Source organism: Aspergillus versicolor (assembly GCF_001890125.1).
Source record: "Aspergillus versicolor CBS 583.65 unplaced genomic scaffold ASPVEscaffold_3, whole genome shotgun sequence".
In the NCBI taxonomy this organism is placed as follows: domain Eukaryota; kingdom Fungi; phylum Ascomycota; class Eurotiomycetes; order Eurotiales; family Aspergillaceae; genus Aspergillus; species Aspergillus versicolor.
The window spans coordinates 563,748-591,577 of NW_024467526.1; the positions used below are offsets into that span (position 1 = coordinate 563,748).

The 27,830-nt window shown below is 50.8% G+C and overlaps 15 protein-coding genes and 3 non-coding genes across 18 annotated transcripts; 10 read left to right on the forward strand and 8 right to left on the reverse strand.

Moving 5' to 3' along the window:
* ASPVEDRAFT_51090 (transcription factor domain-containing protein) lies at positions 1-2,512 on the reverse strand (the record flags this gene model as incomplete). The annotated part of the gene is made up of 4 exons (XM_040814423.1): positions 1-1,398; positions 1,444-2,125; positions 2,207-2,356; positions 2,430-2,512. 4 exons carry the CDS (start codon positions 2,510-2,512, stop codon positions 1-3), a joined length of 2,313 nt encoding a protein of 770 aa, XP_040665528.1.
* A 240-nt stretch (positions 2,513-2,752) lies between these two features.
* ASPVEDRAFT_60641 (putative copper amine oxidase) lies at positions 2,753-5,108 on the reverse strand. Its single transcript, XM_040815546.1, has 4 exons — positions 4,687-5,108; positions 4,050-4,626; positions 3,026-3,996; positions 2,753-2,972 (listed from the first exon to the last, which is right to left on the reverse strand). The coding sequence occupies exons 1-4, from the start codon at positions 5,016-5,018 to the stop codon at positions 2,834-2,836; spliced, it is 2,019 nt and encodes a 672-aa protein (XP_040665529.1). The 5' UTR covers positions 5,019-5,108; the 3' UTR covers positions 2,753-2,833.
* A 1,335-nt stretch (positions 5,109-6,443) lies between these two features.
* ASPVEDRAFT_39141 (putative MFS multidrug transporter) lies at positions 6,444-8,699 on the forward strand. Its single transcript, XM_040811851.1, has 6 exons — positions 6,444-6,760; positions 6,816-6,910; positions 6,969-7,292; positions 7,353-7,511; positions 7,562-7,923; positions 7,978-8,699. Exons 1-6 carry the CDS (start codon positions 6,580-6,582, stop codon positions 8,522-8,524), a joined length of 1,668 nt encoding a protein of 555 aa, XP_040665530.1. The 5' UTR covers positions 6,444-6,579; the 3' UTR covers positions 8,525-8,699.
* A 24-nt stretch (positions 8,700-8,723) lies between these two features.
* Positions 8,724-8,804, reverse strand: ASPVEDRAFT_t65. The gene has a single exon. It is a non-coding gene; the product is annotated as a tRNA-Ser (tRNA).
* A 217-nt stretch (positions 8,805-9,021) lies between these two features.
* tfb5 (TFIIH complex subunit TFB5) lies at positions 9,022-9,370 on the forward strand (the record flags this gene model as incomplete). Its single annotated transcript, XM_040817025.1, has 3 exons — positions 9,022-9,040; positions 9,097-9,248; positions 9,323-9,370. The coding sequence occupies 3 exons, from the start codon at positions 9,022-9,024 to the stop codon at positions 9,368-9,370; spliced, it is 219 nt and encodes a 72-aa protein (XP_040665531.1).
* A 680-nt stretch (positions 9,371-10,050) lies between these two features.
* On the forward strand, positions 10,051-10,980 carry ASPVEDRAFT_39143 (Hsp20/alpha crystallin family protein). Its single transcript, XM_040811852.1, has one exon. It carries the CDS (start codon positions 10,240-10,242, stop codon positions 10,783-10,785), a length of 546 nt encoding a protein of 181 aa, XP_040665532.1. The 5' UTR covers positions 10,051-10,239; the 3' UTR covers positions 10,786-10,980.
* A 477-nt stretch (positions 10,981-11,457) lies between these two features.
* On the forward strand, positions 11,458-11,538 carry ASPVEDRAFT_t47. The gene has a single exon. It is a non-coding gene; the product is annotated as a tRNA-Ser (tRNA).
* A 547-nt stretch (positions 11,539-12,085) lies between these two features.
* ASPVEDRAFT_127301 (enoyl-CoA hydratase/isomerase family protein) lies at positions 12,086-13,098 on the forward strand (the record flags this gene model as incomplete). Its single annotated transcript, XM_040806445.1, has 3 exons — positions 12,086-12,192; positions 12,275-12,897; positions 12,989-13,098. The coding sequence occupies 3 exons, from the start codon at positions 12,086-12,088 to the stop codon at positions 13,096-13,098; spliced, it is 840 nt and encodes a 279-aa protein (XP_040665533.1).
* A 113-nt stretch (positions 13,099-13,211) lies between these two features.
* On the reverse strand, positions 13,212-13,292 carry ASPVEDRAFT_t64. Its single transcript has one exon. It is a non-coding gene; the product is annotated as a tRNA-Ser (tRNA).
* A 789-nt stretch (positions 13,293-14,081) lies between these two features.
* On the forward strand, positions 14,082-15,236 carry ASPVEDRAFT_525161 (rhamnogalacturonan acetylesterase RgaE). The gene is made up of 2 exons (XM_040814647.1): positions 14,082-14,410; positions 14,465-15,236. Exons 1-2 carry the CDS (start codon positions 14,311-14,313, stop codon positions 15,100-15,102), a joined length of 738 nt encoding a protein of 245 aa, XP_040665534.1. The 5' UTR covers positions 14,082-14,310; the 3' UTR covers positions 15,103-15,236.
* A 134-nt stretch (positions 15,237-15,370) lies between these two features.
* Positions 15,371-17,845, reverse strand: ASPVEDRAFT_26547 (isochorismatase family protein family; the record flags this gene model as incomplete). Its single annotated transcript, XM_040809925.1, has 1 exon — positions 15,371-17,845. The coding sequence occupies one exon, from the start codon at positions 17,843-17,845 to the stop codon at positions 15,371-15,373; it is 2,475 nt and encodes an 824-aa protein (XP_040665535.1).
* A 744-nt stretch (positions 17,846-18,589) lies between these two features.
* On the forward strand, positions 18,590-19,792 carry ASPVEDRAFT_51097 (Ketol-acid reductoisomerase; the record flags this gene model as incomplete). Its single annotated transcript, XM_040814424.1, has 1 exon — positions 18,590-19,792. The coding sequence occupies one exon, from the start codon at positions 18,590-18,592 to the stop codon at positions 19,790-19,792; it is 1,203 nt and encodes a 400-aa protein (XP_040665536.1).
* A 563-nt stretch (positions 19,793-20,355) lies between these two features.
* Positions 20,356-21,619, forward strand: ASPVEDRAFT_39146 (uncharacterized protein). The gene has a single exon (XM_040811853.1). It carries the CDS (start codon positions 20,576-20,578, stop codon positions 21,317-21,319), a length of 744 nt encoding a protein of 247 aa, XP_040665537.1. The 5' UTR covers positions 20,356-20,575; the 3' UTR covers positions 21,320-21,619.
* Positions 21,488-22,825, reverse strand: ASPVEDRAFT_127193 (putative Rad51 family DNA repair protein; the record flags this gene model as incomplete). Its single annotated transcript, XM_040806433.1, has 2 exons — positions 21,488-22,708; positions 22,766-22,825. The coding sequence occupies 2 exons, from the start codon at positions 22,823-22,825 to the stop codon at positions 21,488-21,490; spliced, it is 1,281 nt and encodes a 426-aa protein (XP_040665538.1).
* A 336-nt stretch (positions 22,826-23,161) lies between these two features.
* ASPVEDRAFT_81367 (uncharacterized protein) lies at positions 23,162-23,528 on the forward strand (the record flags this gene model as incomplete). Its single annotated transcript, XM_040817026.1, has 2 exons — positions 23,162-23,379; positions 23,441-23,528. The coding sequence occupies 2 exons, from the start codon at positions 23,162-23,164 to the stop codon at positions 23,526-23,528; spliced, it is 306 nt and encodes a 101-aa protein (XP_040665539.1).
* Positions 23,529-23,749: 221 nt separating this feature from the next.
* Positions 23,750-24,858, reverse strand: ASPVEDRAFT_127557 (TBP-associated factor 8 family protein; the record flags this gene model as incomplete). The annotated part of the gene is made up of 2 exons (XM_040806469.1): positions 23,750-24,525; positions 24,588-24,858. The coding sequence occupies 2 exons, from the start codon at positions 24,856-24,858 to the stop codon at positions 23,750-23,752; spliced, it is 1,047 nt and encodes a 348-aa protein (XP_040665540.1).
* A 485-nt stretch (positions 24,859-25,343) lies between these two features.
* ASPVEDRAFT_81369 (cytochrome c oxidase subunit VIIa) lies at positions 25,344-25,917 on the forward strand (the record flags this gene model as incomplete). The annotated part of the gene is made up of 4 exons (XM_040817027.1): positions 25,344-25,370; positions 25,466-25,508; positions 25,716-25,751; positions 25,838-25,917. 4 exons carry the CDS (start codon positions 25,344-25,346, stop codon positions 25,915-25,917), a joined length of 186 nt encoding a protein of 61 aa, XP_040665541.1.
* Positions 25,918-26,924: 1,007 nt separating this feature from the next.
* Positions 26,925-27,446, reverse strand: ASPVEDRAFT_127957 (NEDD8-conjugating protein UBC12; the record flags this gene model as incomplete). The annotated part of the gene is made up of 2 exons (XM_040806505.1): positions 26,925-27,077; positions 27,186-27,446. The coding sequence occupies 2 exons, from the start codon at positions 27,444-27,446 to the stop codon at positions 26,925-26,927; spliced, it is 414 nt and encodes a 137-aa protein (XP_040665542.1).
* Between the last annotated feature and the right edge of the window lie 384 nt (positions 27,447-27,830).

Genomic DNA, 27,830 nt, shown 5'->3' on the forward strand with positions numbered 1-27,830 from the left:
CTACAGTAAACCAGCCATAACCCTCGTCAACGCCTCGTCCTCAGCCTCGAATGCTCCAAGGGCATCAGTGACCCCGCTCTGCGAAGGTAAATCACTCCCGTTTCCATTCCCAAGGCCTGGATCCACCCTTGGATCAAAGTACAGCCCACCAGCCATTTCAAAGAAACTCGTCAAATCTTCACAACTATTCTCGTCGACCCAGGTGGCGGTCTGTGGTGAGGAAGAGGACCATAGAGAAGTTGAGGGCTGCGGTGTAAGAAGGCCAGGGCTGTAGTGTGTGTTCCTTGGTTGATTGCCTAAATGGCGGCCGTGGTAGGACGTAGGTATAGAAGATGGAGAGGGGTGAATGGAGGGCGTGGACATATTGGCGGTGCTAGGTCGAAGATTTGGCTCATGGGTGAGTCCAAGTCCAGCTGGCCCGCCAATGTGAGAAACAGAGCCCGGTGTCTGTTGTTTTTTCTGCTGTCTCCTGCTCGGCGACTGTGATCTGCTGTCTAGATTCAAGCGAATGAGTTTCAAGCTCCGGATGATCTTCTGCAGTCTGCGAGAGGTAGGTGCTCTCGTTGACGAGCGGCGGACCATATCCACCGCTGCATAGAACTCAGGTCTGCAGACCTGGCTGAATCGGGCTGGGGCATGAAGGACAGCAAGGAAGAGAGCGGCCAGCGCGGAGATGAGGAAGTAGTTGAATGGTTCAGGGCGTTGGAAGTAGATGTCCGAAACGCGAGAGAAGTAATCTAGCATGTGAACTGTGGATTTGGCTGTTTCGACCGCTGTTGAGGCGCCAGCGATGTTGGACTCGATGCTTTCGCTGCTGAGGAGGTTCTGGCGGTAAACGAGGATGCGGAGTTGGTTTGCTTGCAGCGCTAGGAGTACCTGGAGCATTGTCTTGCCACCTGTTGAGTCTGGGTCTGGGTCTGGGTTCTCAGACTGTGTTACACCTGGCGAAGGGTCCGGTTCGAAGCGTAGTTCGCGCGGGATGGATTGAATCCATTGCTGGACTTGGAAGTCTAGGTAAGAACAGTAGTCGGACGTTGCAGCCTTGGTCCGACTCCTCCACCCCATAACAAGGCCCCAGATTTTGGTACTGAGTCGGGCGTAGTTTATCATGCACGTTAGGTATGGCGTTGCAGCGCCTGGCTCGGGGAGGTTTGTGTCCATGTCTGAGTCCTGGATTGCAAATGGGAGGCCGGTTCCAAAAGACCATTTACGGTCAAGGACATATATACACCAGAATAGCCGGGTAGCGAAGGTCCATTGGAGCTCGCCAGGGAATACTCCGCCTGTTCGGAGCCAAGTTTCTTGTCTATGAAGTCCCAGTTGCAGGGATCCTCGAACGGCCATGCCGATGATTCGCCAGGCAATCACCTCGTCGTCACGGTAGGAATGGAATATAGACTTTTCCTGTTAGCCTATGATATATGACAAGGAAAGAATACATACCAGCAAGGTGAGTATAAGCAATTCCTTCATATCCACTTCCGGGATCTTGAGGCGCGTCGCAAATCGATCCTCCACACTGTCCGCCAGCAATGCAGCCCGCTCGCTCCGTCCATGAGACTCCGTCAGCAGTGCCGTCGCCAGCAGTATCTTGAGCACCTCTGCATCTCTCGCAAAGAACCAGTCTTGGTCCGTCATCACCGATGGCGTCAGCCCATCTTTAAAATAATCATTCACATAGCTTCGCACGCTGTCAAGGTCGATACACGGGTACATTAAACCCACGTTGTTCTCGTACACCGTCACCAGCCTCAGTGCCTCCTCCTTTCCCAGACATCCAAGAGGATCATTCGACATAGCCTCAACATCCGACACAGCAGCCGGGCTCGGAGCAGTCGTTGACTCCGACTCCAATTCCTCGCCCTCACTCTCATCAGCTGGCCTCCGCCGTTGAGTAATCCCAAACTCCGCACTCGTTGGACCGATATAATCCGGCGAACCCGGCCGGTTCATGATGCGCTGCAAACCCGCACTAACCGACGACGACGAGATAGAAGTATTGTTAGTGGCACTCGGCGTGCCTGCAGTTGTAGACTCCAGCTCACGCATACGCGCCGACATGACGCGCATCTCGCGGTGCAGCGCCTCAATCTGGTGGTCGACCGTCCTAAACTTATTCGAGAATCTATCGTCCAATAAACATAAGCTCAGTGCTGCAAGAATCGCACGATATAATGCAAAGCTAGTCAGATTCCGATTAACTTACCCATCTTCGCGGCCTTCGCCCAGCGGCGTTGCAGGGGTGTTGGTCGAGGCGTGACTGCTCGGGGTGTAGATGCATTGGACGTTCTGGGCGGAACACCGCGAGCAGACGGGTTTCCCGTCACATTTTAATTTCCGACGCTTGCATTCATTACTATATATATTAGTTAGATATTCATCACCAGTATAAATAATTACCCAACGACAAATACTAGGTGGGGATGTACCAGGCCAACTGGGTGTACTTGGCTCGTTTCTTGCTCCGAGGCGGTTCCGAAGGACTTGACCTCTTCGACGGGCGCCTCTCCATTATTGTGTGACGAGAGACAAGCGAAGGGGTCACGGGGAAAACGTGGTCTGGGGATATAGCTCCACTCAAGAAATTACAAGTAATAATAAAGCGTGAGAATCTGCATGATTGGAATGTGCAGTGCCAGGTGCTCGGAAGTGGCAGATAAGAAGTTTGAGTTCCGAGGTGGGTGGGGAAAAAGTGCGGAATTCGTACCAGGTTTACATAAATGGTTATACAGCAAAAGTTTATGAACAAAATGGTCTAATATATTGGAATTTTAGCATACATATAGTTTAGTATTTCGTTATTCATACACCTCCCTTCTTCCTCGAGAGTTATCTAGATGTGCGCATTCCGACAGCACTCCGATGAGCCTACTACTCTCGAGGCCGAGTTCTTGCCCGAGGGCACGTCCAAGGATGGGTTGGCTGTGAAGAAGTCAGCCGGTCTAATCATGAGTTGGAAGGTTTCCACGGGCCTGCCTTGCTGTTAGCATATAAGTTGTTTAGTAAAGAGGGAAAGTGTTCTTACATGACAGGCCAGTCCTCCACGCGGGGATTGTGCGTAATGCCGAAAGTACTCCAGACAACAACATCAGTATCATTGACGGAATCACCTCGCTTAACGGCGTCTGATACACCCTCAACTTCCTTCTGACTTTGTAGTGTGTAGCGACCACCAGCGTATAACTCGCCATCCCGGTGCTTTGTCACCCAGACATGGTGCTGTGCGAATTGCGCGCGCTGGGCTTGGACGGAATTGGGGTCCGCCAGCAGTCGTTGAGTAGCCAACGGGGTAAATTTGTATCCGACAGGCTTCTTGCTGATAGGGTTGATCTTGTGCGGGTTAACCATCTTAACCACGCGGTTCAATTCCGGCGCGGCATCGAAGTAGCACGCTCTCTCCAGGGTCTCAGTGTTGACCTTGTAGAAGTTTCCGTTGGGGTTGGTAGCCTCGTTCATCTGGACAGGGCGCGATTCCTCGACCTGCACAGAGTTGTTCGCTCCGTCGACGGCGGGATCGATGCGCACGCAGAAAATGTGCTGGTGGTTCTGTGCGAGGACACCTCCGCTGACTACGTTTCCGTACTCGCTGACCTTTCCGGCGTCGATGTTGACGACATTTAGAATACCGGTCGCACGAGACTCGACAGTGATGCCGGCTGACTGGTCGAACTTGTAGGCGAAGACGTACTCGTAGTTTGCTAGAGTGATGATGAACTGTACAACGAGTTCGCGGTTGCGAGTGACCACAGCACGGCCCGTCCTCCAGTTGGAGTGTTTCCAGCCGATACCACCATCCTGCTCGTGCAGGCAAATGGCATTCGGAAGCTTCTGGGCAGTGCCGTCGGGTCCGGTGATAACAGCGTCAAAGTATTTGATGACTCCAAGACAGTCACATCCGATGGAAAGATTGTTTGCCATGTTCCCGCCACCACCATCGCCGAAGTCAAACGCCTGTTTACGGTGGAAGGGTGGACGGGGGTCGGCATATGGAACAGTCTAACACAACCAAAAATTAGCTGGATCCTTAGATTCTCTCCGGGACAACTTACCATTTCACTGATACTCAGGCGGTGCATGACGCTGCGGCCGTCATACCACACATCGTGGATAGTCGCACCTTCACGGGGGTTGAAGGCAACACGGAAGCGCCACTTCTGCCATTCAACAAGCGACTCGTTCGTGATGCGGAATGAGGGGCCCTCAGGCTGGACTACATTGAGAGGCTTCAGGTCCTTCCTCGTGCCCTCGGGGAGCAACTCGGGGACGTAGTCTGATCCCTTGCAGTGGCCGATGATGTCGCGTTTGAAGGTCTGGTCCCGTAATCCCTCTCCCTTACCACCCGTGGCAGGGCGGTCGACTCTGATAATTTCTTGGGTGTGGGCGTCCATGACGGGAATGAGAGGGAGAGGGTATGAGTAGAAATTGGCATCTGGGTTCTTCTTCGTCGCATCTTGGGCAAAACATAGACCTTGGAAGAACCGTCGGTTGGGCTCAACGAGATCGAGTCCACCATATGGCCAGGGCTCGATAATAACCTCGAACCCTTCCGGCAGGTCGAACTCGGTGAGAGCTTGTTGGAAAAGTGGCGAGGCGAAGCAGCGCTCCACAAGCACATCGAATTCACTCCTGAAAGTTTGTTAGCAAGATCTTCGATGCAGGATTAACTGGTAGACTTCGGCGACCTACACAGTCAAGGCAGCGTGGTGCTCTTTTCCAACAACATGGTGTTTCACACTCTTCCCCGCTTCCACGTCTACTACGGTTTCTTCATATGACGGCACCCGGTCAGAACCGATAACATCGTACTGACATAGGGCCAACCGGGGAGGTCGGGGCGTTGTAGGGCTGAGGCGACCAGCGTGTTCAATGGAAAGGAACTCAAGGAGCTGGTCTTTGGGGGGCTCTTGAAGATAGATCTCGCGGAAATCGATGACAGTGTTGGGGTGCTGGGCGACAACAATGTCGCGAGCGAGGTTGATTTCCTCCTCAGAGAGTATAGCAAGGGGGTGAGGGGCCATGGTTGCGCAACAGATAAAGAATTAATCTGAACGCACTCATCAGCAAGGGGGCGCAAGCATTTTGTATTTGGTTGAGGCGTAACGTTTTCCTGATTTGGCCATGGAGGCGACTGTCGGAACTCTCGGAAATCGCGGAACCTTCCGACCCCCACAAAAGACTGAGGGGAATTCGGCTGGACTTGCTAGATCCAGTATAGAGCTCTATTGCTCTGGGGGGAAGGCTATGCATGCCGAATCAAGTATGCGGACAATCCGCCATGAACGACTTCGACTATTTCGGACGGTCCGCTATAGACGATTTGACTAAACTTTTTCGGTGTCCGCGGCCACGCCTTGAAGCAAGGGCTGCCTTTCAACGTGGCCACCCGGCACGTTTGATCTTGTTGATAAGCTTCCCATCGAAACAAGCACATGGATCGTGAAATGGATCACCTGCCAAGATAGCCATGTATCATGTACCTGCTAACTTGATGACAATGTTGATGAGCTCAACTCATTAGATGCACTATTTCTACTACACTCTGCCTTGCCACGAAGTATCATTTCTCCGATAGTACAATAGTCTTTCATATGGAAAACTCTCTACAAGATCAATATGGAAGGAGTGCACGATTAAACACAGCTATGTAAGGCCAATTAATACCCTCCTATTGCTACGCTAGTAATAAGCAAGCTTTTCTTGTGTGACTCTATGGCGAATACTTCGTCTACTCTGTAAACGGTTGATGTCGATCTAGCCATTTTGGCATTATGGAGGAGTTGAAGAGCCGCCCCTTCAGCGGGATCGTCAATGTCAACATTCTACTAGTGCCGATTTCAATGCATCTTACTAGATAAAACAGCATACGAGGTAGCTAAGTGCGTTTATAATTAAATATTAGGTACTAATCATTAAAATACAGCAACAGTAGCGATTATTGAGGCCCTCACTCTATCGAAGAAACGATACTTCTCGTGACCGGAGCACGTACACCGTATTTCCTGCTCTTCACCCACTGGTCTTAAATATACCGTGCATATACACCATATACACTGCTTTTGGTAAAATGACTTCTCATGCAAGATTCCAACCATACAGCAAAATTACCAGAACGGTTTACTCGGTTCTCACAAGATGACACAGTCGGTGTCCGAAGCCAGCACATTTTAGTTGTACAGTCAAGGCGGGTTATTTCGTGGCATGACGTTATTTGGCTAAGGTATGCAAGAAAGACGTTGTTGGGCGACCGTTGGCGATGGCTGCACGGGCGGGCTGCCGATCTGGCCAAACGGGATGGCTGCTTGCGACTGACAACATGAGATGTTGAGCAATTATTGGTTGCGTCAAAATGGAGTTATCTGATAAATCCGCCGGGAATTTGCTTAGAAATGCGTTGTCAGACAGTCAGCAAAAACATGAAAGTTGGAAGTTGGAACAAGCCAAGCCAAGATTCCAGCTTCTCCCTCATCTCCCTTCTGGATCTATCTCAAACCTTTCTCAAATCCCTCGCTATCGACACCCATCACGCAAATGGGTCTTTTATCCAGTAATTCCATCATTTGAACCGTGAACGAAACCACAATGGCTGCACGCCGTGAATCCGATGCCGAGGCTATCCTCGAGCAGGCCTCTCACGATGAGCAGACGCCTCTGATCAGACACGACTCCGACTCAACGGAGCCGCCCACGGCTCCTGTGCCGTTGTCGTTCAGACGAGGCTTGACAATTCTCCTTACCATGGGGGCATTGATATTCATCCAGGGTATTTAATTGCATTACTCGTCCACAAGCGAGCATGAGCTAAATCTCCGCCTTAGCCATCAACATGTCGATGATGACAACGGCGCAGTCTCAGATCGCTGCCGATCTAGATGCCTTTGACGATACGACTTGGTTCAATTCGGCTTTTATGGTATACTGACAGCCAGCTCCACAATGTTGTCATCTTGAGTTCCTGACATTTCTTCAAGATCGCCGCGTCGTGTACAACGCCTATAGCAGGACGACTGGCTCAGATATTCACACCTCGCGTCTATGTTCTCTTTTCCTGCATCCTGCTAGCAATTGGCCTATTAATCACTGCTGCAGCTCCGAGCCTACCCGTCTTCCTTCTGGGTAGGGCTCTTAGCGGCACCGGTGCCGGTGGGTTAATGGTCACTGGGATTATTCTGACCCTGGATCTCGTACATAAAAAGCGGAGAGGCATATTCATCGGTGTAGTCAATTTCGGAATGACCTTTGGGGTCTCTTTGGGGGCAGTTCTAGCTGGTCTGGTAGTCCCAGTACTTGGATGGGTAAGCATCATCACTCATCCGCTCGCAAACTGAGACCCAGGCCTAACTGTTATCATCCAGCGAATCATCTTTTGGGTCCAGTCTGCTGCCACTTTAGTGCTCGGTCCGGCGTTGTTCTTTGCTATCCCTTCGCGTTCACAACATGAACCGGGGGCCACAAAAGCAGCCTTTCTACTTCAAAAGCTGAAGAACGTAGATTATGCCGGTGCATTGACCTTGGTAAGACCCTGTAATCTGTCCGCCTCCTGATGACTTTCTGACTCCACCAGGCACTCTCTATCTTCCTTTTGCTATTCAGTCTTGCTTCCCCAAAGATACCGATCATGCCCATCGGTCTCTCCCTCGTCTTATTTGCTGTATTTTGGATTATTGAGTCCAAGTTCACCACCGAGCCCATTGTCCCCACCGAGGTACTCAAAGCAAGGAGTGTCATGTTCACTTGCCTGGCCGCACTGGCTGCAATGACTGCCCGCTGGTCAGTCCTATTCTACTCACCCGTATATGCAATGGCGGTTCGGGGCTGGTCTCCAGCCTCAGCAGGGCTTATTTTAACGCCAACCAATGCCGGCTTCGGCGTCGGAGGTCTATTGGTTGGTTGGCTCCATATTCGCCACGGGGAGGGCTACTACTGGTGAGCTTACGGCGTTCATTCTTCCGTGGTACATTAACTTATCTCCCTCCGCAGGTCAAACGTCATTGTATATCTTCTCTTTGCATTTTCAAACCTCCTACTCGTCGCGCTATCCACGCAAACTTCACACACCGCTATCTATGTCACGGCTATGTTTGTAAATGGATTCGCCATCGGTGCATCTATGAACTATACGTTTGCCCACATTCTATACCTCACTAAAACCGAGGTACATTATATTGTGACCGCCCTTGTCGGTATGTCTCGTGGCTTCGCCGGCAGTTTTGGATCAGCTATGGGTGGTGGGTTTTTCCAGCGTGAACTCAAGGCGGGCTTGGAAGATGGATTTGCTCGACATGGTTTGTCTGGAAAAGAGGGGCTTGTCCGCAAACTTCTCGGCAGCCCTGCACTGGTGAGGTCTTTGACGGGTGCTGAAAGGGAGGTTGCCACGCAGAGTTATGAGCATGCCATCCGAATGCTTCTCTTCGGTGGCTTCGTGATCATGGTTGTTGCATCACTTGTTCAAGCTGGAACAGGCTGGGCACCACCGCCTGAGGAGCCTACTGACGAGAATGTTGAAAATTCGCGTAGGGAGGACTAGGCGTTTGTTGGATTGTGTTAGATTTACGTTATATACCTCCTATATGTAGAGGCTTGGATTTCTTGGTTTATATATATATCTCTCCTGAAATGGGTCGGCACCACTGTCAAAAATTTATTCACCTTCTTCCCGCCACCGGTACATGACCAAGTCAAAGAAAAAAAGAAGTCGAGTGTAGTATCAAAAGGCAAAAAAGACTCGACAAGACAGAGATTCGAACTCTGGACCCCGAAGGGATTAGATTTCTAATCTAACGCCTTAACCGCTCGGCCATCTTGCCCGAATTGATGGTAAGTGTGGATTTTTTTGACACTATCCGCCTATCCCAAATTTTTTGATCATGTGACAGGGTCGCGACCTGTCTCCACATTTAACTCCTAGCGTTATCGTGTTTCCGCTCCTCAACAAGGCCGAAGATCTCCTCCAAGCAGTGGCTGATTGCAAGACTCCCGGTCTCTCAACATATTCCAAAGTCCTCTTCTGAATATACAAGCAACATGCCCCGCGCCGTGCGAGGTATGAAGTCACCCACATCTGTTTTCGTATGGCCAGTCTAACCTCCTGCCCACCAGGGGTCCTTATCGAATGCGACCCGTCGGTGAAAGCCATTATTCTCAAGTGTGACGAAGAGCGACACGACTATATCGTCGAGGACCTAGATGATGACCGCCACCTGGTTATTAAGGAGAGTCAGTTACAAAACCTGAAGTTACGGCTAGGAAGGGTGAGAATGGACTGGTCCAATTCAGTCGCGTTATTGGAAGGATTGCATTTGCTAATGGGTAATCAAATTACTAGGAACTCGATGAGAAGGTTATGCAACCAGAGGAGTCGGAATCCGAGTAAATAACCAAATACGACTTCAGGTTCAAAACTCTTGCTCGAAAATGTGCCCTTGGCCTCCCGCCGACATCTTACCGACCGCCGGATGGGCTACCCGCTTGCTAGATACATACTGGGGGGGATATTTCAATAATGATTAAGATGCAGTGAGGTGTTAAATTGAACCAGATCATTTGGTGTCGGTCTCACATGTGACCGTCGCTGGATGGGTCTGTTCTTCATGGTTCGCCCAACGGTTGATAACTACCCCAGCAACCAAAGTGGTGGCCAGGCATCTTAGGTGCAGACCATTGAGCTACATGTGAACCAACATGGCGTTTCTAGGATATCCCAATGGGGGTCTTGCTTCTACTTTGGTAGACGTCTTGATGCAGGCGCATGTTTCTTAGAGTTTGATACCCAACCAGAAAACCCCGTGTCTGGAACCGATACTCAATACCGTGCTCGAAATATCGAAATCCCAATGCAATAGTCTCATGACGAACCATGCAAGTAGACGTTGCGTGACTTGCGTCAGTTGTTTCATCGACCCTTCCACCCAGTCTGTTGTGGCGCGCTTCATTCGGGTCACGTGCTGCCATCGAACCACCGAGAACTATCGGGACTATGCCAGATGGTTCATATCTATGATCGCGACATTTCGCGAAACCTCGACCTCTATCCAGAATATCCGAGCTGTATCGAGGACTGGCGATGATTATCATCGCCGAGGGTTCTCGAAAGCCGCCAACGGATACATAAGGGTCCTCAACCCCTCTACCATCTCGACATCAACTCAGAAACAAACAACTCCATCACAAAGCCAAAACAAAACTACTACCACCATTCAAGGCCACTACAACTCAAATACTTTATCACCTATAATTACCAAAATGTCTCTCTTCAGAACTGTTCCCACTGCCGGAGACTTCTCTCCCCTCTTCCGCCTCTTGGATGACTACGACACCCACCGCTCTACCAGAGGCCAGAACACCATGCGCTCCTTTGCTCCTCGCTTCGATATCCGCGAGAGCAATGACGCCTACCACCTAGACGGTGAACTTCCTGGCATTCCGCAAAACAACATCGACATCGAGTTCACCGACCCCCAGACCTTGGTCATCAAGGGCCGCGCTGAGCGAGAATACCAATCCGCCAGCACTGACCAGCAGGCCCAGGTTGAGACTGAATCCCCGACTCCCGAGGAGGGAACCGAAGTCACCAAGGTCTCTGGCGAGAAGCGAGTGTCCACCGCCAAATCCAGCAACAAGCCCCGCTACTGGGTTAGCGAGCGCTCCGTCGGCGAATTCCAGCGCACCTTCAGCTTCCCGACTCGTGTTAGCCAGGACGATGTCAAGGCAAGCCTGAAGAACGGCATCCTCTCTCTTGTCGTGCCTAAGGCTGCACCCCCGAGCTCGAAGAAGATCACCATTCAGTGAACGAGACCGCCAGCGAACCAAATAATCACAGGCAAAATGAATATGGATCGGATCGTTCGATATGAGTTTACGAGTGCTCTTGTTTTTTTAACTGTTTCGTCTCGCATAGCATGATTGGTGGCTTTGACTGTTGTACTTCTAAATCCTTAATACTTGTCTTGTACTATAGTGGACTCTTTACTTGAGTTAATCAATTAATCTTCGCAATCAGTCTTCGTTTCCAATTTCCTTTGCTTCTCGCCTTTTAAGTAAGGTATAAATACTGGGTAGCAAAACATACAAAAATCATAACCATCATTCTATTTGAATTGGTGATAACCCATACGTCACCTAGTAGTCTCCGGTTTTGGACTAATCATATATAGAGAAAGGGAGAGATAATTTACCAACCACCCATCGATCCAAAAGAGTGCTAAGACTAAACCTACCATAATATATATCTGACCACTCGGCTATTTTTGCACAGCGCTTACCCACCAAAGCTGGAATCCTTCTAGATCCTTGACTTATTTAGTATTATTAGAGACTAGGAAAAAGCCAATTTCACCAGGGCAACCTGTTCCCTATGTGTAGGAGCTATACATCCCAAAGGGACAGAATGCTACGCTCTGTAAAGCCTTATATTTATTACTAAAACATAGTCGCACGGGTCTCAAAAATTTCATCAATTCGGGCAAGATGGCCGAGCGGTTAAGGCGTTAGATTAGAAATCTAATCCCTTCGGGGTCCAGAGTTCGAATCTCTGTCTTGTCGATTTCTTTTTTTGCCCTCTTCTCCTTTTCTTTTCTTGTAACTGCTCTACAGTATTGCACTTGTGTTACGGCCAGGTATTCGTTGTGCTCACCTACTGTCTATTGATCTGCTACACATAGTATATTTATGATTCATTGGATCGGTCGCTACTCGCGACTGCGGGCCGAGGCACGTGAAACCGCCTCTTGAGAGCCAGTTTCCATCTGAATTCAGGCATCCAGCTTCTCCCCGCATGAAACTGCCTCCACATCTTTGCTCGATCGTACCGGGTTGCTTGCCCCGTATTTTACCAGGCTGGTTGCGCTTGGATGCACTCAGAAGATGACTTAGTGACATTGCATTGCATATTTGTTCTTACTGAACGCGTGGTCACGTTGGTGACTGGTACACCTATAAGTTACAACTAATCATCTCTCCACTTATCTTTAACCTCGGCTGCCCAGCTTGGCCGCTATCTTAATATATAAAGCACACCAGAACATCTTATAATCAAGCCTCAATAACAGAGTACAACATATATAATAGTTGCATAAACTATACTGACGCCATGGCCTCCAACTACTCACCCAAACATTTCAACGTCACATTCCCCCAAGAATATGTCGCGCACGTCGAAATCAACCGGCCGAACCAGCTAAATGCGTTTTTCGAAGCGTACGTCTAAAACATCAGAATTTCCCCCTTCGCCCCAAAGCAATGCAAATAAATCCATACTGACGCCCAAACCTATATGTAGCATGTGGATCGAACTCGGCCACATCTTCGCCCAACTCTCCATCGACCCCTCCGTCCGCTCAATAGTCCTCTCCGGCGCCGGCGACAAGGCATTCACAGCAGGTCTGGACGTAAAGGCCGCCTCGCAGGGCCTCCTCTCCGATAGCTCAGCCACCGACTCCGCCCGCAAAGCCGTGCATCTACGCCGGGAGGTCGCCTCCTTCCAAGAGTGCGTCTCCTCGCTCGAGAAATGCGAGAAACCCGTTATCGTCGTGCTACACGGCTTCTCGCTCGGTCTGGCGATTGATCTCTCCACGGCGGCGGATGTGCGCTTCTGCGCTAAGAACACTCAGTTCGCTGTCAAGGAGGTAGATATTGGTCTTGCGGCGGATGTAGGCACGCTCAGCCGCCTGCCGAAGGTTGTTGGGAACTTTGGCTGGGTAAAGGATGTTTGTCTGACGGCGAGGCTGTTTGGACCCGAGGAGGCGCTGCGCGTCGGGTTTGTGAGCCAAGTGTTTGATGAGAAGGCGGGTGCTGTGCGTGCTGCGATTGAGCATGCGGGTCTTATGGCGAGTAAGAGTCCCATTGCGGTGCAGGGGACCAAGGAGTTGTTAAATTGGTCGCGGGATCATACGGTCCAGGATGGTGAGTATCTTTTTCTCTCTTGAGATGTTTGCAGTTTGTGCTAGCATGAATCACTGTGTTGGACGCGAGGCTGACAGGCTGCATTATCTAGGTCTCCGATATACCCAAGTCTGGAACAGTGCTGCTCTGCAGACGGGCGACGTCCAGGCGGCGTTACTATCTGGTATACAGAAGCGAAAGCCAACCTTCGAGAAGCTGTAGATTTGCTACCACCACTATTATACACTATTGGATATCCGAAAATGAAACTAAATTAAAATCAAACCTTAAAAAGGAGTTAAAACAATGCAAGAGCATAAGAAGCAAAAAAGAATCGACAAGACAGAGATTCGAACTCTGGACCCCGAAGGGATTAGATTTCTAATCTAACGCCTTAACCGCTCGGCCATCTTGCCCGGTAGATGAAAATCTACTAAATTGAATGCATAATAAACCAAACTTGTAATTTATACGTACTTTTCTCAGGTGTGCTGAGCCAAACTAACCAATATGTAGACTGGTCTTTTCCCGAGTCAAAATGCCTTGGATTGAAGGTCTCACATTATCAGGTAGATTCCAGGTTGCCAAAATCTAATCTAAGCTCTCCTGGGGCCTGGAGCACAAGGCCATAAAGTTAAAACTAAGCGTATAAGCAACAACGACAGATCAGACAAGAAAGTGACAAGAAACCGCTCCCTTGACCCGAATCGGCCCAGCATGCTTACCCACCTTAGACTTTGCAGGATTCCCCAGATTAAGAAATTCAGCCGGTTTGTCAAGGGGCTTCCACGACGCACAGGGACATATTCAATCTCGGAAGGAGCCTTTGATAGGTGGAGAAAGACAACCCCTGGTGGTTTCACCCGAGTCGGATGATCATCGTCGCTTTTGACGCGGGGCATTGGTAGTTGGCACATTCTGCACGATTCATGCTTTTACTTGAATCATAGCCTGTGTGGGAGCTCCGGCCTCCCTCGAATCTCGCTCCCACCTCCTGGGGTATATTTGGGTTGGTGAATGATAGCCGCCTCGCAAACACTAACAGTGTGTTGATTTGATCCACCAGGTCTATACGAAACCCTAGTACTAATGTGACCCGAAGCCACAACGCTCAAAGCGAGTCGGTGACGGATTTCATGAAACGAACTCCCGCTGGGCCGAGTTTCGTCAGCCTCTTTCGGAGTTTATGTGGGGACCGGGAGAATGGTTGACAGATATACCCTTTGTCGGGGGGTAAAACGCCGAGACTGACAACATGTTCCACGTATACGACGTCTTCCGCACCAAAGAAAGTGCCCAGTAACCCAGATACGGACCTGTGAGGTCAGCTGGGGTATATAAAGAGCCATGCGTCGCATTCGAATCGAATGTGCATCTCCGTTCACCAGATAAAACTGAGGTTTCAAATCACGAAAGCTATCAGACACCTTCAACATGAAGTCCGTTGCTCTTTCTACTCTTTCTCTTCTCCCATGTGCGCTGGCACAGACGGTCTACCTGGCTGGTGACTCCACCATGGCGTCGAGCACTCCCGGTATGTACTCCTTTTAATATCCCGAGGGAGTGTCAGGCTAACTAAACATCCAAGGATGGGGCGACTACATCGCGGACAGCCTCTCCGTCGAGATCTCAAACCAGGCAATCGGTGGCCGCAGCGCACGCTCCTACACCAGAGAGGGCCGCTTCCAGGCGATCGCCGACTCCCTCCAAGAAGGCGACTACGTCGTCATCGAGTTTGGACATAACGACGGCGGTTCCCTTTCTGAAGACAACGGCCGCACAGACTGTCCAGGTTCCGGCGACGAGACATGTGAGACCACATACGATGGCGTCGCCGAAACCGTCCTCACATTCCCCAAATACCTGGAGAACGCCGCGCAGCTGTTCCTCGACAAGGGTGCTAAGGTCCTGATCTCCAGTCAGACCCCAAACAACCCCTGGGAATCTGGCGAGTTTTCCTATAGCGCGAGTCGCTTTGTTGAGTACGCCCAGTTGGCGGCTGAGACAGCAGGTGTTGAATATGTGGACCACGGGGCTTATACCGCCGCTATTTTCGAGTCGCTGGGTGCGGACACAGTTAACTCGTACTACCCTAACGACCACACCCACACCAATGATGCGGGCTCTGATGTCGTTGCCGACGCTTTCCTGAAGGCTGTTACATGCAGCGATGTCGCTCTGAACGATGTTTTGTCAACAACCGATTTCGCTGGTGAATGCTTGTAGTCGATTGATGGGTATCGCGGCTATGTATGAAATCAACATATAAACGAGAAGCAATACAATAAATGTGCGCAAAATGTATGTATCGCTGTATGATTAAATCACGAGAAGCAAAGCAAAGAAATATAAGAGAAATAAAGATATACGGCAAGACCAGGCAATGTCGTCAATGATGTTGATTCTTATTAATTATATAGTGGGAACTGGGAATCGTAAATCTCGTTTCATCGTAGCTGCGGGCTCCACTTGAGCTAAATGTTGAATGGGGCAATCATTCTAGCTCCTCGAGTACTGTTCTGACATTGCCACGCTTCCCGACTCGGTCGTAGTACTGGGACAGTTTGGGATAAGTCTTATCTGAAATCGGCCCTCGGGTTTGGACAATGTCTCTTAAGACTGGCCAGAGAGCACAGTCATCGATTGCTAGGGTGCTCCCACCGAGATAAGACTGGCCGGCTAGAGCTTCTTCCCATGGAGCCAGTGCATCAAGCTTGGTCTCTTTGTCCCTTTCACGGCATTCGCGCCATTCCACAAGTAGGCTATCGATGTCGGATAAATTCTTGCCACCGCACAAAACCTCCACACCTGGCCGGTCTGAGCCCGGGGAGCGCTGGACCAGGTAACGCAATATCGCGGTATCACCGGAAATGTTTGTGCCATCGCAATCAATGTACATTGGTAGCTCTGTCTCATCGCCCGATTGCAAGGCAGGAGGTGATGCTGTGTTGTATCTGATGCCATTCTCACTCAAAGCAATCTGAACCCGCAGATTAGCTGTCTCATCTTGGCTTAGTACCAGCTTTGTTGTAGTTGGCGTGACAAAGTTGACAACATCAAAGCCTTTGCCATAAACGGCATCCCAGTCAAAGTCGAGAGACCTATTCTCTTCCCCAAAAGCGCGTACCAGTCGTTCGGTTTCTTGCGCATCACCGTGTATTACGGGGTGCGCTTCACTTTCGACCTTGGACACGGCACCCTGGCCCCAAATTGCATCGCCATTAGGGTCTAGGAAGGTGCCAATATGTCGAAAAGTGAGTGAGATCCTCTGCCCTCCATGGGAGCGCTCCTCAACTGATTTCTCCGACTCCTGGCGTTTATCAGGTTTAATGCCATGAAGCCAGCGAGAGTTCGTCTTTTCACCCAATACAAAAAGCGACTCGTGAGGCATGGGCACACGCTGACTGATCCTACCTGAGCCTTCTTCGTTTTCTGAACCTTTTTGGCGGAGAACCATGACTCGCTCTGCACCGAGACTGACATTGCAAATTGACGAGCCACGGACGATGTCGAGGGTCTTATCTGAATGCTCGGAAATCCGGTCCTGACCATCACGGTAGAGTTGGATAAGCACATGATTCAAGGGGTGTCCGAGAATACGTTCCACTATAAGGCGAATCTGATCCACAGTCGAGGTAAAAGGCTCAAATGGAGGAGACTCGTCCGCAGGGTGTCGGTAGATTGGTATCGAACCATCGGGTGAAGTTTTCCCTTGAACGGCAACGAGACGGGGTACCTGCCCAGACATGTGGTACATCCTCTGCCAAGCCACCTCTTCGCGAATACGCTCAAATGAATTATCGGGCATATCAACATCATAGACGATTCGGGAATCGCCTTCCCCAATGACATCGCCTGGACGACAGACATTTAGAGAAGGCTTCAACTTCCTGACTCGGCGAGTTTGCGTTCGTGACGAGCCGGACTCATTCTGGTCAGGTCGCTTGCGGCGTACCTTTGCTCGTGTTGGCTTGTCTCTCGATTCGGATATGTGGGACTGTTCACCTCGTTCGGCGTAATAAGAGCGATTCCGTCCACGAGTCAATTCAGCAAGCTCCTTGAGGTGGCCATGTTCGTCATCAGACATTTCGGCTATTAGATCGTCGAGCCGATGGCGTCTCAAAGGAGGCTCCGGACTTTGTGGTTCGATGTCTGAGGTTCTGCTGAGTTTTACACCAAGCTCCTCCAGATCCCCTTCAATTCCGGATGGGGGCAGAGGCCTTGCCAGCCGTGGTTCGCTGCGTGCGATCTGATCGGTCTCGTCGCGGTCAAGCTCGTCTAGGAGTTCTTGGGAGGTGATTCCGTTAGCCCCTAGGATGTCGGCCATATATCGCATGGATGCCTCGTGTCTGGAGAAGTTCCGGTAGCCTAAACAGTCCTCGACTAAGTAAAGCGTGAAGCCGTGGCGGACAGCGTCAAGCGCGGTAGCGTAAACCGAGGCGTTGGAGAGAGATCCGCAGAGGTAGAGCTCTGTTATGAAGCGTGTGCGTAACGAAAGAACCAGACCAGGAGATGACAAGGCTGAATAATCTGATTTATCTATCAAGATATCTGAGTCGGCCTCAATAGCGGCGAGTAGTGGGGCGGGGAATTGAGCTCCAGTAGATTGAGGAAGACAGCAGCGCGGGGTCTCGGTCGAAAGAAAGGCCTCCTCATGCACAGGACCTCTCAGCTCAGGATCTGTTGACTGTTTCTTGATCGCGGCTTCGGCCCGGTTTATAATGACCAATTCCTGGCCATCAGCGCTGAGCAGCGGTTGTTGTGACTCATAATACGAGCGAACCCAGATGACATCGCCCGTGCGACGGAAGGCATTCGCAAGCGATGGAAGGATCTCGACGATCTCCGTCGTATTCGGGACACAGAGGCCGCCATTTGAACGGACGAAGTCGTTCTGAAAGTCGAGCAGGAGAAGTGCTTTTCGGGTCTGGATTTGCGGCAGATCACCGAAGGCGGAAAAGAAATCCATATTAGCTGTACATGGCCAAGAGGAGGGGTGCAAAAGAGAGAAGAGTTTGAGAGGAGAGAGATAACGGTCAGCTTTTCAATAAACCTGAACCTCCAAAAGAAAAGGACCCGGAAAAAAGTTGCGCGAGGGATCAGGAAAAAGCCGCAGACGGCTTTCAAGGATAAAGTGGATTGGAGACCATGCGGTACGTAAGTCAAAGTGCGCCGCACTTTGAAACGTACTTTAAAGGTACTTTGGACTTTGGAGTCGCGAAATGCAGACCGAGCTGTACGGAGTACTTTGTTTAGAGAGACCTGAGGCAATAATAGACACCTCAGACAGAAGTGGGGCCGACAATTGTCAAGTTGCAGTATCGGGGGATAGTCGTCGAGAGTTTTGAGTTCGACTCCAGATTCCAGGCCATAGAGAGGCCGGGGTGAAAGTGGCCGGGGTGAAGCCAGGGCATTCCTACTCTGCCCCAAGCGATTGAGTTCATCACCGAGTCTTGCAGGCTCCATCAGCGGAACTAGACGTTGACTCCGAGATCCAGAAAAGGCGGACCGACATCGGGCTCCATTCACCGGGGAGGGTGAAGACAACTCCGAATCACGTGTAGCCCCAGTAACTGGACTCCCCCAGCAACGACTTTATAAGCTTCTGCGTCCCCGTCCGGTGGTGACTCTTTTTTCTCTCCTATCATCCTCCTGCATTTTCAATCCCTTTCAATCCCTCCAATCTCCCCTCCTCACCCTCAATCCTCACACAATGGCTTCCCGTGGTCTTCCCCGTGCCCTCCGTGTGGCTCGCGTTGCCGCCCCACGATCTGTCGTCTCCGCCGCCCTCCCCCGGCCTTCTCTGGCAAAGGTTGCTGCCAATGCCGTTCCCCGTGTGTCGACCCCCATTGTCCCCGTTCGTGGTGTCAAGAACATCACCTTCGCCGACTCCCAAGAGACCGTCTACGAGCGCTCCGACTGGCCCCGTGAGAAGCTCCAAGAATACTTCAAGAACGACACCCTTGCCCTCATCGGTTACGGTTCTCAAGGCCACGGCCAGGGTCTGAACCTCCGTGACCAGGGTCTCAATGTCATTGTTGGTGTCCGTAAGGATGGTGCTTCCTGGAAGGAGGCCATCCAGGATGGCTGGATCCCCGGCAAGAACCTTTTCGACGTTACCGAGGCTGTCCAGAAGGGTTCCATCATCATGAACCTTCTCTCCGATGCCGCTCAGAGTGAGACATGGCCCGCTCTTAAGCCCCTCATCACCAAGGGCAAGACTCTCTACTTCTCTCACGGTTTCTCCCCCGTTTTCAAGGACAAGACCAAGGTCGATGTCCCCAAGGATGTTGACGTTATCCTCGTTGCGCCAAAGGGTTCCGGCCGTACCGTCCGCACTCTCTTCCGTGAGGGCCGTGGTATCAACTCTTCCATCGCCGTCTTCCAGGACGTCACTGGCAACGCCAAGGAGCGTGCCATTGCCATGGGTGTCGCCGTCGGTTCCGGCTACCTGTACGAGACCACCTTCGAGAAGGAGGTCTACTCCGACCTCTACGGTGAGCGTGGCTGCCTTATGGGTGGTATCCACGGTATGTTCCTTGCTCAGTACGAGGTTCTCCGCGAGCGTGGCCACAGCCCCTCTGAGGCTTTCAACGAGACTGTTGAGGAGGCCACCCAGTCCCTGTACCCCTTGATTGGTGGCAACGGTATGGACTGGATGTATGCCGCTTGCTCTACCACCGCCCGCCGCGGTGCCATTGACTGGTCCAGCCGCTTCAAGGACAACCTTAAGCCTCTGTTCAACGAGCTCTACGACAGCGTCCGTGACGGCACCGAGACCCAGCGCTCTCTCGACTACAACTCCCAGAAGGACTACCGTGAGAAGTACGAGAAGGAGATGCAGGAGATCCGCGACCTCGAGATCTGGCGCGCCGGAAAGGCCGTCCGCTCTCTCCGTCCCGAGAACCAGAAATAAATTAATGCGATGTACAAACCTGGGTTGGGAAAAGTTACGAATGTACCATGACTTGATATTTTCTGTTCATACAATAATACCAATACAAGCATTGGCTTAAGACTGCTATCCTCGAATATCGTAGATTTTCTCTCAATTGACTCATACTTTCCCGATTTTTCAACCTGTGGAGACAATTCAATAATGACTCCGAATTTTTGTTACTCAACTACAACAACTCCGCAATCCGCTTCCACCCCACCCTCATGTTCCTCATCCTTACAAGACAACTCACCATCGTCTCATCCTAATTTAAGTCCTCAAAATGTCACTCACAACTCCAACTCCGACCTCCATCCAAGAAGCCTACAATTTGATAACACCCTACGTCCACCGCACCCCGCTCCTTACGAACCGAACCCTGAACACCATCGCCTCAACCCCGCAAACCCCAGATGCACTTGTCGGCACCCCCTTCGAAGGCTCGTCGCCAGCGCAGCCGAAAATAAACTTCTTCTTCAAATGCGAGAACTATCAGCGCATCGGCGCCTTCAAGGCCCGGGGTGCGTTCCATGCGTTGCTGAGGCTAATTGAACGCGTCGGCGAGGAAGAGGTTAAGAAGAAGGGTGTTACCACGCATAGTTCAGGTTCGTTCTCTTCCGCATCGTAAACATTACCCAGACGCCGGTGGATCTGGTTAAGTACGGTTTTGAATATGAACTAATTGATTTTTGGGGGAAAGGAAACCACGCGCAAGCCCTCGCCCTCGCTGCTTCGACCCTTGGTGTACCCGCGTACATTGTCATGCCGCGAATTAGCACACCGTCGAAGATTGCAGGCACACAATCATACGGCGCAGAAGTGATATTTAGCGGGTCGACGAGCGTGGAGCGGGAAGCTGTCGTTGCGGAAGTCCAGGCGCGGACTGGGGCGATTCTTGTCCCACCTTATGATGACTTCAATATTATATGCGGCCAGGGAACTACTGCATTAGAGATGCACGCGCAGTATCTTGATGCCGTGAAGGAGGAGCCTAAATTGAGTGTGCATAATAAGGCTGGAGGTGCAGGACTAGATGCGGTGATTACACCGATTGGAGGCGGAGGGTTGAATTCGGGAGTTGCGACGTTTTTCTCGGATAAAGAGACGAAGGTATTTGGTGCGGAGCCGAATTTCGAGGGTGCGGATGATTGTCGACGTGGACTTGATACCGGCCAGAGGGTTGAGATCGTGAAGACGCTGACGATTGCGGATGGGCTAAGGACGCCGGTGGGTGTGCTCAATTGGGAGATCATTTCGGATAAAAAGAAAGTGGTGGGCGCATTTTCTGTCTCTGAGGAGCAGATCAAGGCGGCCATGAGGCTTGTTCTGGAGCGGATGAAGGTGGTTGTTGAGCCGAGTGCTGTTGTAGGCCTAGCTGTCTGTTTGTACAACGAGGAGTTTCGACGTCTTGTTGAGAAGGAGGCACCGGAGGGTTGGGATATTGGGATTGTCTTCAGTGGAGGGAATACAACTGTAGAGGCTATTGGGAAACTGTTCAGCTCATAGACCCGCTATTAGATATCAGCTTGCTTGGTTTGGACTTAGAAGTAAATCGGAGGACTAGGACGGCATGCAAAGCGAATGATATAACCTCGCCGAAAGGCTAGACTATAGTAGTTTACTACTTTTAGATAGCGAATGCAGTTAAAAGGTCGCGGAACATAGCCAGTGTGGTCAACTAAATGTAATACCCTCCCGCCCAACATTGAAAGTGAACTCTCCGCCTCCTCGCTTCTTGAGCTCCTCCAGTATCCTTCGTGGCCAATCCTCTCGTCCCCATCCATTCACTGACCCCAAGAACTCTCCCCTCATCACTACCTCTCGGCACATGGGCGCATCCTTTTGAGCCTCGTGGACAGTTACATTAGGCGGAAGCGGGCGAACAACTTCCCGTTGTAGTACAAGTCGCAACGTAGGAAATAACCCCCATGGGGGCGGTAAGGGAGAACGAAAAGATGGGGTTTTCAGTACAGTGTCCAATGGGTTATACGAACCCCACGGTACAGATGAATTCTCCGTTGGTTTCCCGGAAGAGGAAGTAGTGGTATATATGACAGAGCAATCGAAAGTATCTTGCAGCCTCTTCAAGCTTGTCACCAAATCAGCGTATATATCTGCGATGTGGAAGCTTTCTTTCTGAAGGCGTTCGCGTTCAATTTCAGCTGCGGGTCGGCCAATATCCTCAGTTCTGGCAATTTCTTCTTGTAGCTTATCTTGCCAGAAGAAGGCAGTTGCGCTGTCAATAAATATAGCATTGAGAGCTCGGTGGGTTGATGGATGTCTGTGGAGCTCGAGAAGATATGCATCTAACGACTGCAGCGTAGCGAGCAGTGCCAAGGACGACTGTGGCCGGAAAACATGGACGTGCCGTAGAGACTCGAAAATCAGGACCTCAATGGAGTCGTATAGCGAGACATCTGACGAGAAAATTTCTACTCTCGTCTGGAGTTTGCTTTGGATGATTCCGCGGGCAACGGTACGTAGACGCTCGGCATCAAAACGGCCATCATTGTCAATAAATACAACGGCGGAATCGAAGCCATCAATTGAGGCTCCATTGAATCTGGAAGGCAGCACTGCCATCGCAATTAAGTGGTATAGTACTTGAGATTTTCCAGCCGCCGATGAGATGCTGGAGATCTCCAAGACAGGATACGGCCGACTATGAAACACCGGCTGGACTGGCACTTCGACATGAGCCGGTCCATGATCTGCTGGGATTGAGGTGAAATGTACCTGATCACCAGCATTGTTCTCCCCTACATTAGACAAGCTATGTAGAGGCTGGGGGGGTGGCCAGAAGATTCCCAGAAGCTCATCGATGGGTACAATACCGAAACGGGCTCTGGTGCTTTGTGAGCTCTCACGATGCAGTACCCTCAAGTCATGCAGCAACTAAAGCGAGAGTCAGTAAAATCTTACATCACATATAAAAGGCGAAGATCAAAATACCTCGGCTAGGCCCTCTTCATGTACTTCGAGTAGTAGATTCTCCCCAAAACTGGCGGCCATTTGTAAGCCTTGTAAATGAGTATCATTAATTACATATTATTTCAAAGGCAAATCATCCGTAAATCAGTGGCAATGGTCTAAGCCATGACAACCAAGGAGGTGGGAAGCCTGAGCATTGGGACATTGAAGTGGGAGATGGATGGGACGATGGATCAATACCGGCGGCTTTTCTTAGTCGCGGTAACTCCGACCATTTGTTCCGCTCTCACCCCGTCGACCTTCCATACTTCTCTACACAACAAACCACCGCCCACACCCCTCTTGTACATAAATACAGTTTTAAAACCTACCCTACGAAAAATCCCCACCTTCTCGCAAAGTTGCCATTCACCACCAATGGCTCCCCTCGTCCCCGTCTTCTCTGCCGAAAAGCTTCCGGAACATGTGAACATTGTGACCAAGAACTTCCAGGAAAAGCGCCGCAAGGGCGGTGCGGTGGAGCTCGAAAAATGCAAGCTTTTGGAAATGGTACAATATTCATGCAACCCTCCTCAAGACGGGGTCCCCAAACCGGGGGTTGTGGTCTGCAAACCGGTGGTACGACTGTTCAGGCGGTAGGTTGTCGAGCTCTTGTTGCACGTTGGAAGATCGCGAACGGGCTGACTTTTCCTTTAGATGCGCAGGAGGATTAACTGTCGAGACAACTTCATGGGAACCTATTCGGCAAGCGGAAGAAGATGCAAAGCGAAAAGGCGAGGCCTAGGATAGATCGAAGGTCTGAAAATCGGCGAGAACGGGCAGCATTTTGCATATACGGAGTTTGGGTTGGAGTTTGCTTGCTTCTACGGATACGACACGATAGCGATTTTCAAGACAATCTCAATTATACTACACATGGGTATCTTATCGAATAATGCTAAACATAAATGTTGCCAAACGCCGGACGCCGCTATGATGCTCATGCCAAACCCGATTGTCGGGTTCTCACACGCTTACCCAGCTCTCAACTCGTGATAGATCTGGATTCTGCTTCGCGTTGGCCGACTTCTCCTCCGGCCTTTGCCTTGATGACGTCGCGTTTCGCCGCCAGAGACCCCTTTCACAGTTTATAATCGGTGGCAGTTCTATGCCGGCTAAGCCCTTGGTCCTACCTGGCTTTGCTTCAGTCTCCGCAGCAGACTCGACCTCCGTCGCATTAAAGCTGCCCGCAGCTGCATTATTCGGCGCCTTTTTGGATAGACTCTTGACTGTCTTCTCAAACATGCCCTCGAAGCTCTCTAGCTTTCTACCCCATTGCTTCTTATCACGGGCCCCAGAGCCTGGCTGGTTGTCTTTGAATGCCGCTCGAGCTAGCTTACGCAAAGCCTCCTCGCCATGCCGCCCATCATCCGCCGCGCGCTCACGGATTTTGCGCGGATCTCGTTCTCGCTCGGTGAAAACTGGTGTGTGGCGATAGGTATGCTTGCTCGGGAACTCGGGGAAATGCTTCGGAATATATGGACTTCTGGCGCGATCATCTTCTCCACTTAACTCTGGTTCGAGAGAAGGCAAGATCTTGAAATCATCCTCTTCCTCAGGCGGAGGGCTCGGTAGCTGTGTAGGGATCGGTTCAGTCTTTGGGGGAGGTTCTAGGTGTGGGAAAAGCGAATCGACAGGCAGCGAGTGACGCTTCAAAGCATATTCAAAATCGTGGGGAATTGGTTGGAGGCGTCGGCTCGAGAGCATCGATGTGCGCACGTATGATACAAGTCGGAAAAGATCTAACACAACTCCGTCAACAATTGCTTCTATAACGATACCTTGTAATCAGTGCATAACATACACTCCTCTGCCGCATCGCGGAAACTCTCAACCGCGAGAGGATCCGCGATCTCAAAGCCAGAGTTCTGTAAGGACTGCCCAATAATGCGATTCATAACCCCGTCGACGTAGGCGTCATCGGCGATAGCAGGCTCCGGTAGGCTCAAGTCAACAGGATCACGTAAACGATGGTGGTGATGGTAGGGGCGCTTGATTCGTTTCGCATCAGGCTCGGCCGGCTGTTCAGAAAGGGTCGAGAATGACCGTTTAACGGCCGGCTCTGGTGGCGCCATTGCAGAGTGTAGTTGAGGGCAGGGTGAATGAGTGAGTTGTTCACGGTTGAGCGCGGTGATGAAGCCAAGCAGCAGATCCCGTGCAGCTCCACGTGACGTTATTTTGGCCTCAGGCATAAACTATTGCTACCTTAAAGTATCAGGATTTCGGGTCAAAGGTGACTCTTTAAAAGCACTGGAGGATGTCTATTTATGAGCTTACTAGTGAATTTTAAGTAAAGAATTACCTGGAGTCGCTTTTTAACCATAGGCAAGTTGTGTGGTCTTGCACTGTCCTGCAACAGAATCAGGCCACTCAAAGCGGTCGCTTACTGTACCGTGCCGGATCGGAAAGCTTCACTTCGGCTTAACATCCAACATCACCACTCATTCCCTTCTTCTCTCCCCTCTCTCACCTCACCACCACAACGCAAGGCAGTTCCGTTTGCTGCAGCATACTCTCAGGATAGACTCTTCTCGTCAATCCCTACGATAAATATTTCGCAATGGCTGCCGTCGCTCCCATCACTGGCGTACGTTACTCATCCCCACCACTTTCGACTGGCACCTTGGGGCCTTTCCGCCATTGCAAGGAAATGCTTGACCGGCTAACGTACCTGTCGTATAGATTCTCCGCCGTGGCCTGGTCCTTGACCTGAGCACCGCCTTCGGTAAGCCCGTACCCGATAGCATCGGCCCACCCTCGAAACCCAGCACAAGCTAGAAGGGGAAATCTCGCATTGGAGGTTCAGATCACGACTTCCGAGTTTGGGGGTGTCAATACACCGTTCAAGTCTCGGTGGCTGCCGTATCATTAGCAACCGCGACTTCCGCTATCACCACTACCAAGACAGTGACTAATTGCTCTATGGTTATAGGCTTCGGTACCACTTTCGGCTACCTCTGGTGGTACGGTAAGTTGAGATCAAACCACTCCTCATTTCACCCAAATGGGCTATGCTGTCGTCAATTCGTTTCTAACATGCCATCTCTCAACCAGGCTACCACCTCCCCCGCGTCCGCGCCCGTGACAACTACTACGCTCGCCTCGAGGAGCAGCGCGCTGCCGGCCAGGTCTAGACGCCTCATTCAAAATTGTCAATTTCCTCCATTAGCCAGTCGACCAATCCCCAACGATGTAGATGCCCGCGCGCTTTCATTTGAATGAACATCACATCTACATCCTGCGAGTTAGCGAGAAATGCCCAAGGACATATACCCGGGCTCCATTCGTCCTTTACTTCGTTTACTCATTATACCCTGTGGATTATTGTTCAAGTCTGTGTCGGCTGTCTGGTGGAGATTTTGATGTGGTGTGACGGAACGAAATAAGAAAGCAAAGCTATGTTAGACTATCTACTATCGACTATTTTCCTTTGTTCTCTGTGCCCGCGCGTTAGTTGTATATATACACTTGTACTATCAACCGTGGTGTTGTATACTATTCGATCTCCGATGCTCGAGTGCGTAGATGTAGATGCCTTGTCGAAAAGCGTGCAGCACCAACCCGCGTCATGATATGCCTGCACGGGGGTCGGTATTCGCCAGAGGACTAGATCATTTATACCACTAACCCCATACTCAAAAGCAACATTAGTGGCATGCAGCAGAGAGAGCATAGCACCACCTTGCCCGTAGCCTTTGCCATATACAAGAGCAGGAAACTGAGGGTTCGCTCCTAGCAGAAAAAATCGCAATAGTCATATTCATGAGGGAATCTATCCAGTCGCTAAAAATAATTCATCAGATAGTAAGCCTTAATAATTGGGTGTGTAGTGGCGAGTCAATCCCCAGTCCATCCCGTATTCCATTTCCATTCCATTCCATTTATTCCCATCCAGCACCGCCATGACTACTAAGTTGGCCAAGCAGTCACAGTGCCTTCACTGCATCACATGCATTGCGTCGTCCTAGCAAATCGCCACCCGAAGGCGACAATTCGCACCGTTGGCTGATGTATTGTATCTTCTTGTCTATCGGACCTTGACATAGCGAGATCCCAGCTCGTCTTCTATCAAAGAACGAGTGTGGTGGTGGTTATAACGTCGCGAAAGAGAGTTGCTCGTAGGTTATCGTATACCACCTACTTATCGCAATACCTTATCGAAGGAGACGCTGCGGACGTTCCCCCCACCCATCGAGTTCCGGACATTGCGCTTGAAAACATCGCGGTTCTGCCGTAGGTCCTCCGCGGCGTCTTTATTCAGCGGATCGGAAGCGTTCGGTTCGAGGAAGAGGAACTAATAATCCAAACCGTATTAGCACCAGAACAAAAGCAATACACATGATGAAACTTCATCTTCCAAAAATCCAACGTAGGATATGATAAAAAGAAAGGTGAAACAAACCTGCATCCCCACAACAACCGCATTCAAATTCAAAACGGGCTTCCAGTCCTCGCGCAGAATATTAAGACAAACGTTCCCCTCGAGATCAATATTCGGATGATATATCTTTTGCGTGCATTTTACTTTCGGCGGGTCATGCGGGAAGTTCTGGTTCACGGCAAAGGTGAAGACGAACGAACCGCCCTTATACATGCCCTCGTCAGGCTCGATCGTAAGCGTGAAGTTCAAGATGTCGTCAGGGTTCGGGAAGGCCATTTTCATTGTGCTGCCCAGGGTGAGTTCTTGGAGGTCTATACAGGTAAAGAACCCAAGTGTTAGTGGTGATGTCTGATATCTCTTTTGCCGGCAGCGGGGAAAGGGCATCTATCCGGAAACGCCCAACGGAAACCCCGCGGAGGTGGATTCAAAACGTACCTCGCTGGACGCGCAGCTGGGCGGCCGTGACCTTCTTCTTCTTTTTCCCCGCAGCGCCTTCGGCATTTTCAGCCTGCTGCTGCTGTTGTTTCTGTTGGGTTGAGGCGGTTAGCCGGCGTTCGCGATGTTGTGATACGTCCGAAGGGCAGTCTAAAGGGCACGGGGAAGAGAGCATACCATAGACCAGATTTTGAGCATGGTGAATGCCGATGCAGATATAAGAACAGAATG